Source organism: Aplysia californica, unplaced genomic scaffold, assembly GCF_000002075.1.
Source record: "Aplysia californica isolate F4 #8 unplaced genomic scaffold, AplCal3.0 scaffold01154, whole genome shotgun sequence".
Classification (NCBI taxonomy): domain Eukaryota; kingdom Metazoa; phylum Mollusca; class Gastropoda; order Aplysiida; family Aplysiidae; genus Aplysia; species Aplysia californica.
In genome coordinates this window covers 129051-137411 of record NW_004798424.1, presented here as the reverse complement: position 1 = coordinate 137411, position 8361 = coordinate 129051, and the positions used below count along the sequence as shown (strand labels likewise).

At 40.4% G+C, this 8361-nt stretch overlaps 1 protein-coding gene across 1 annotated transcript in view; it reads left to right on the top strand.

Annotated features, from left to right (window-relative positions):
• The first annotated feature begins 1127 nt into the window (after positions 1-1127).
• The window catches only part of LOC101861480, a 12266-nt gene continuing 5032 nt past the window's right edge, over positions 1128-8361 (top strand). Inside the window, exons 1-5 of the mRNA XM_005111954.3 lie at positions 1128-1304; positions 5190-5333; positions 5989-6086; positions 6301-6406; positions 7241-7406. Of these exons, the coding sequence (XP_005112011.2) occupies positions 1293-1304; positions 5190-5333; positions 5989-6086; positions 6301-6406; positions 7241-7406 (526 nt within the window). The 5' untranslated portion in view covers positions 1128-1292. The remainder of the gene's footprint in view (positions 1305-5189; positions 5334-5988; positions 6087-6300; positions 6407-7240; positions 7407-8361) is intronic.

Below are 8361 nucleotides of genomic sequence, written 5' to 3'. Positions count from 1 at the left end.
ATGTACATACACACACAACACGCACACACACACACACACACACACACACACACACACACACACACACGCATAAACACACACGCACACACACACGCACACACACATGCACACACCCACACGCGCGCAAACAAATAAATATACGTGTACGCGTGCACGTACACAAAACGCCCCTCTTTCACGTGGATTTGGGTGGCATGATCACGGGTTGCATGCATTCATCCATAGGCCTATTATGTTGCAGGTCGTTTCGACTTAGAGCTGTTTATAAGGGTCTGCTGTTATGCTCGATCAGAAAAGTAACAGGTGGCAGAAGGCCAGGCCCCTCTATTTATTGTTTGTTATGTCTGCTCGTCTTCCTCTTTGACTGTCTGTCTTCTTGTGTTCTTGTTCAGGTTTTTTTCTTGTTCTTGTTCTTGTTCTTGTTCTTGTTCTTATTCTTGTTCTTGTTCTTGTTCTTGTTCTTGTTCTTGTTCTTGTTCTTCTTCTTCTTCTTCTTCTTCTTCTTCTTCTTCTTCTACTTCTTCTTCTTCTTCTTCTTCTACTTCTTCTTCTTCTTCTTCTTTTTCCTTGAGTTTTTCTTTTTCTTTTCTTTTTTAAATTTAGATTCCCTGACAATGTATTGGTATAATCGTATTTTTCGCAAAACAAAAACACAGGTGCGCATATCTGCACGCATTGGTGTAATGTTGTTGTTGTTTGTTTGTTTTTAAAAATTCTTTTTCGGCTGGGAGTTTTGCTGCTTATATAGAAAGGGGTGTTGCTGACATAAGGTAGTTTCTCTCATAAGGACCATTTTCTCATTGTGAAGGGCGCATAACAATATTATGGTACACGTATATCCAACTGGGACCCACCTGATGATATTTAGCCAGTACTTAATATCAAAGCTTGGTGTGTGTTCATCCCCCCCCCCCTTTCCCTCCAGCCAAATTCAGAAATATTAATAGTACACTCGTATAGATGTAGCCTACATACCAACCAGTCTCCAGGACAAGGACTTCTCCATTACTCGTTTTGCGCAATTCCAGGACTCCCCAACTACATTATGTTAGCAATATCCCGTTCTATATATATATATCTATGGAATCTACGATAATCTCAAAATGTGCACCTGAAAAAAAGAAACGGAATACGAGACAATTTATTTTGCTCACAAGAATCGGACTACCTAAATTTACCACGGTTTTATGATTGATCCTTTTCCGTGTCTAAAGTGACTTCATGTAGGAATGCTGACATTTCTTGTAAATTAATATTTATTGAAGTGGCATTTGACTATAGATCAATGAAATATGGAAGTAAGTGTAATTACTCCAATTCACTTTTGTCCTGGGAAAGAGATCGACTGTCTTTTAAAATTGAGAGTTCTCAGGTTTCCGTGGTGGGCGAATTTTAATTTTAGTCGTGTTGCATCAACAAAGATTTTTTATCCTAAAGAAAAGAGGTGTTGGTAATTTAAGCCTGCATTGACACAATTAAGGGCGCTTTTTCGGTAGTTCCCACCCCCCTTATTTGATAGAGCCTGACCTACATCTAGATCTATACGTTTGATTCGCGGCAAGCTAAGACTAAGATGTCAAACCTAACAACTGCAAAACATTAAATTGTGGTAAAATTCAGGGGGGCATGCCCCCCTGAAACCCCCCACCTTGTTTTTATTAGGTCAGGGGGGCAAGCCCCCCTGAAACCCCCCTACTCTTGGGGCCAAAACCGGCGAATAACAAATGCGGGGTGGGAACTACCGAAAAAGCGCCCAATTAAGATCAGTTACGAAAACGGGCATTGACCCTGCCAGTGTGGGACAGCCTGGGCTGAGATGGATACACAGAGTCTCTCAGCCGAATTACTCGGAATTCTAGATCTAGATTCTAGATTTAGAGTCTATCAGTCTAGAGATATTAGATTATTCCTACATGTATGTGTATGCCATCTTTCATCTTGATCACAGATCTTAAATCTCTAGAAGATCTAGATTAGCCTTGATAAGATAATATATGTAGAATCTAGATCTATATCTAGATATATAGATCTAGATAGATTCTAGAGGCAACTCGAATTTCTCCACTCTCTGCGCAGAAATCGAAAATCGAACTCGGGTCTCCCTGGCCCTGGTGAGAATTGGATTAACTATGACCTGCTATTCTCATTCCCCCCCCCCCCCCGACATCGACAGTGATGTAGATCTAGATCTAGATTTAAATCACTATACTTCTTTTTATGTAATTGTTCGGCCTGCTCATTCCATCCCATGAGAAGAAGGTAGTGTGCTCATTACAGAATTAAAGTCGGGATGTGATGGAAACTTACGATGCAGACTTTTGAAACAGCTATGACCATCTTAATCAGATCTTTGTTTAAAATAAATCTTTAATTTTAATTAACAAATAGAATAATATAATGTAAAAACATTTTTCGCCTCTCCAGTTAAAAATAATTATTTTATTGTATATCTCACTACCGACGCTGCTGCACGGGATGTGGGACCGGCTGCCAGTCGGACCATTCGTTGTTTACACACTTAACGATGGCAGGCCTCTCTGCCTATACACAATAAAAAATAAAAGCTATATTATTTTGTCTCAAGTACACCTCAAAGGACATTGACTTTTACACACCTGTACGGCGAAGTAATTGAAATTAGTTTGACTTTTCGGTGTTTGTGTTCCAGCTTCCTGTAATTTTCTTTCAAAGATAAAAGGAAAAGAACCCGGCACCGCAGGCACAGTTAAATGATTGTGGGATTTTGGGTAATCTATGTTCAACATATCCAGGTTTTATACTGTATAGATCTAGTCTAGATCTATAGATTTTTTTTTCTACTTGGCTTTGGTCTTCTCTATCCTCTTGGTTCATTGTCACTATAACTTTTGTAGACAGCCCCCGCACTCTTGTAGATCTGGAATAAACCTGTAACGTTTACTTTCCGTATTGTTGTTGCTTTCTTCTTCGTTTTCAAAATTGTTTGAATTACTACAGTGGAAACCATATAACAGGCCCGGTAATAACAGGGATCCGGTAATAACAGGGATTTTTAAAATCCCTGCTTTTTCCTACTCTTTGTTTCTATTTAAAGTTATCGGCAATGACAGGGCCTCATCAGAGCCCAACCGGTTATAGCAGGGACAAAGACTCGTTTACAATGAGAAAAGAGAGAGAGAGAGAGAAGAGTAACGCAGTGATGGAGCAAGCCCACGCAAGCCATGCCGCTGCAAGCACACACAGCATGTGCAGCAAGAGAGGGCTGCGGTGTACTGCAGACCTCAATCTAGCCAGAAACCTAGCAGCACGCATGCGTAATGTGTCGCCAACGATATCAAGCGCAAGAGAAAATGCCTTTCAATTGACAAAAAATACGGAATAATCCAGGCTGTTGACAAAAAGCAGGCTCGACTGGCAGAGATTTGTCATCAGTCCACGAGAGTCGATTCACACCATTATCAAGGATAGAGAGAAAAAAGTGGCAGCATACTCCAATGGAAAGTTTGCTCTGGATCGAAAGAAGATGAGACTGCCCGATGCAGATACTATGGACCAAGCTCTTCTGATGTGGTTTAAGTTTAAGAGGCAAGGAAAAAGTTGGTGCCAAAACCTCTGTTCGTGGGTACTTGTGGCAAGGGAGACTACCCATGAATAAGTACAGCTGGATAAGTCCACAAATGCTTACTTTTCTTGCATTTCTGATTTAACAGGGATCGGATATAACAGGACATTTTCTCTAATCCCACCATCCCTGTTATATCAGGTTTCCACTGTATATCTAATTCCTGACATTTTAAAATTGGCTCACTGATTGTGAAACTAGCTATTCTTTTTAACACAGTACTTAAAAATGTGTCAGAGTATATATATCTAGCTCTCACTGGCAAAATTGAGGGCAAGCGAGGCAGGGGAAGGCTCAGAACAACATACTTGGGGAACCTAAACAAATGGGTAACAGGGAAAGATCAAGGAAACATGGCTTTTTTTTAGAGCATCCAAGCAAAGGAATGAATGGAGAACCATGATCGCCGATGTCTGTCGCAGATCTGGCACTGGATGATGATGATATATTATATATATATTTCTATATTTTTATATACAGTCGAACCTGTGTAAGACGGCCACCCATTGTCAAGGAGAAAAGTGGTCGTATAAGACAGGTGGCAGTCTTAGGCAGGACTGATCAAGATGAAGAAAACAAAACATTCCTTTCTGAGAAAACAAACCCTTCCTTTCTGAGGTCCCAACCGAAGTTAGTAGCCTTGTTGTTGTTTTTGTTGTTGTTGTTTTCGCTGGGTTTTCATTTTCTTTTGTTGCTGCTTTTGTGTACGGGTGACAATAAAACGAAATATGTCAGACAGGGAGGACCAAGTGAAACACCCGTACTACCACTCGGACAACAAGCGACGCTTCTGTGACAAGTTCATGCTGACGTCCATTGTTACTTTGTTACAGACTGGGTAAACAGTGACCACTCATCTCACTTGCGATTTGTGTATGGGTTCTGGGTGGGGCTTATGGGTTATGAGGGATCACACGCTTCCCTCCCCAACAGCTGAAAATTAATTTTGTTACCTATTGGTCAACAGTGGGAGGGGCCTACGCAACATGATCAGTTGGAGGGACTACCTCACAACAACGACAGGTTTTTAGATTATGATGGCTCGCCCACAACGCCAGGGGCCAATGCTTGATTTAGGACAAAGCGTAATGGAGTCACTAAGGCAAGGTGGCCGTCTAAGACAGGTGTTATTGCTTTGTGTGATAGGGGTTGGGTGTTGAAATATGGTGGCCGCGCCGCGTTGGACAGGTGCCCGTTTTACACAGTTAAATTATATAGAAAAAACGCAAGGGGGGAAATGGAAAGTGTCCGTTTGTACAGGTGGCCGTCTTATAGAGGTGGCCGTCAGGGCAGGTTCGACTGTATTATCTTCATTAAAAAAATTTTTTAATTACAGGTCAGTAAGTAGGCCTATTTGTAAGGAGTAAACATTTCATAAAACTAATCATTGCCAAGGGCTTGCATGTGTAGGATAGAGCTAAAACTGTGCTGTTTATAATTGTTATAGACTAGTGCTGAGCTGAAATTTGCTTGAATATATATATATATAATATAGATATTTCAGAAAATTGGAAGTGTGAAGAAGGAAGAGAAGCTTGGACCTGACCTACAATAAAAATAGCCAGTACAGTATCCTTTTCATTTTCAGAACCAGGAAGCCTTCTTGAAGAAAAAATTGCAAAACTTCCTTCATGAACTACAACGGATTGGCACTGTTGGTGGCTTCAAACACTTCTCTTGCTACGTCAGAGGCAGGGAGGAACTGGTGGTCAGCATCAACAACACATTAGAGGTAACTGGTCAGCATCAACAACACGTTAGAGGTAACTGGTGGTCAGCATCAAGGTTAGAGGTAACTGGTGGTCAGCTTCAACAACACGTTGCAGGTAACTGGTGGTCAGCTTCAACAACACGTTACAGGTAACTGGTGGTCAGCATCAATAACACATTAGAGGTAACTGGTGGTCAGCTTCAACAACACGTTGCAGGTAACTGGTCAACCTAGACTGAGAATTGCAGGCTTTCTTTCTGCGCAACACAAATGATACAGATGAAGATGAATGAGCTGGTTTATGTCTTTTATATTTGTGAAACTTCTATGTTTTTTTGTCTTTAAATTTAAAAGTTGATGAGTAGGTATTATTCAAAACTGTCTTCAAAATTGTCCCTGTCTTGAGCTATAGACCCTCTGCATTCAATAATGATAATATGATAGTGTCATGTATTGCTTGTTTATGAAAGATGCTAGAGAGGCAGAATGCTTCTGTATTTTGTTGGCCTTTCTTTTCTCCTTTTGATGTATTTCTGTATGTGGTCTTCCTTTTTCCCAACATTACCATTTTTAAAAAATATTAGTCTTCTTCTCTTTATACCCTTATAAAGATCCTTTGATGCATCTTGGAAGAGCTGCTATCTGCCTTTAATTTACCATTCTCTTTCTTCTCAAGGCTAGTTCCTACTCCTGTAACCTGTCGGGGCCCCCATCCAGGAAACAGTCGGTGTGCTACAGCGACAGTTTCACATCCGCTCAACTACCTTATGACAAGTAAGTTCCTTTTAACCACACCAGTCATTTAATCTGGACACATGCTACATTAGTTGTGAATGTTTTGATCCTAAAGATTATTCCATTTCTGCAGATTTTTCTTAAAGAGCTTGGTAATCTTTACGGTATATATACGAACTTGAGAAATACCATGTGACATAACAGCCAGTGAAATAATAAAATGTTTTCCACCCATTCTCGTTGTCCCGTTCAGGAGATCCCTGGTGCTGTCCCACAACTCCCAGCTTGGGCTCAGCGGCCTGCAAGAGAAGGGTGTGGGTCTGCCCCCTGCTTCCCCATCAGAGCAAGAGGGCACGCCAGTGAGTGTCTGAGAGTTGCTGATGAACCTGCAGTGTTTTCAGATGTATTGTTTCTGCTGATAAATAGATCTTGACTTCAGGCCGGTTCTGATGAGACTAAGACAATGACAATGACAATATTTATTCATCTCACAGGGAGAAATTTGTGTTGGTTGTTTACAGTGGCAGTGGAATGTTACAAAGTAAAAGTTAGGTGCACTCACAATGCTTGCCTCAATTATGTGAGAGAATGAACCTTTATAATAATAATTCAGAGTTTTTTTGCATCACCTTCTAAAATTATTGCTGTGTGGAAAGTTTTCTTTCAGCATCAAATTTTGACCTTTTTAAAACCATTTTTGAGTTTCTTTGACAGTGATGTTAGCATTATTTTTCATAGCTAGTGCTGTATACCATCTGGTCTTTACTTTAAAAAATGTTTCCATTCCTCGTTTTTTTACCCCCATGTTGATATCTATTGAAACTTTGTCAATAGACATACAGGATAGCAGACTCAAAAGCACAGGGGTCTGTGTTGTAATGGTTAAGCACTTGTCTGTTGTAAGCAGAAGACCTGAGTTCGTTGCCTGTGACGGAAGAATTTTTATATATTGTCTTGGTCTTTCTGTTGGGATGTTGTATGCCTCTATGCCTTCTCAGCAAGGGTTGTCTCTGACACGTCGAAATGATGTAAATTATGTCAAAGGGGGCGTAAAAACACCTACTTTAAAAGAAAAAAGTTGAAAAGGCTCTGAACTATCCGTCAAGTCATAGAATTATGTAATATTTCTAATAGAAATATATTGTTTGCTTTAGTTTCTTTGATTCATACTTGTTGACCATCCTTTTTTCCAGGACAGAGAAACGACCCTGTTCCTTATTGCAGGTTATGCTCGTTACTCTTGCCCGTACGTGTGGGTGAGGTCCAATCACGAGCGACTGTTTAAGCTCTCGGGCGATACGGACAGGGACAGAGACAGTCCTTTGAAGCTCAAGTCAACAGCCAGATGGAAGGACGGAGGTGAGCTCTCCCCCCCGGAATTTGTAGGGTACTTTGTACTGGAAGCATTAGCCAATGGTTCACAGTGCCTCAGTCCTTTACGTCGATTTGTTTTCAGTGTGTTTGATTTGACAAAAGTGTGTTGTGGCGTAGGTGCTCTAGTGGTCAGGCTATTTAGCTCACAACCAAAAGGTCATAGGTTTGAACCCCATCAGGGGCTTGACATTGGCTTTTTGGGAAAGGCACTGTACGCATATTTTCCCTCATCTCACCCAGGTGGTAATGGGTACCCAGCTAAAGACAACAAAAGATCTTGTCAGGTTGTTTTTGTTCGAATGCTCAATTGGCTACTTGCACTGTAGACTTCTCAGACAGCCGAGAATGTTGCCTAATGTTCTTGGTTCTGCTGGGGTAATAATGGTTGTAAAACACATAGGGCAATCTGTAGAGCAAGGATATAGCACTGTATCCAATTATTATGATTTTTGTTTGTTTGTTATTGTTATTATCATTATTATTATCATCAGCATCATCATTATTATTATTATTATTATTATTATTATAGTCATATTATTATTATTATTATTATTATCATTATTACTGAAGATACTCATGCTGTGTGTGGTTTAATATCACCTTATAGTGGTTATTGTGTAATGGATGACAGCAGAGGTTCATCTTCTGTGATATATATCTGTTGGAGAGATGGGCCTCATTTTGTTTTACCACATTCACAAAATTATGTGTCACAACGTGGTGGAATTAGACGCTTTTCAATCTTGGGGCATGTGGAGTTATTGGTATCCTCTCAAAGCTTGTTTATTTCTCTTGTTTTCAATGACCCCCCACCCCCAGATTTACCGTGAATACAAGTGAAGATTTTTGTGATTGAAGGAGGTGAGAGTTGCCTAGTTTCAGAGGTAAAATTAACGAGAAAATGGGTGCCAAAGTTGGTTATTTCCATTGCTTGTGAGTC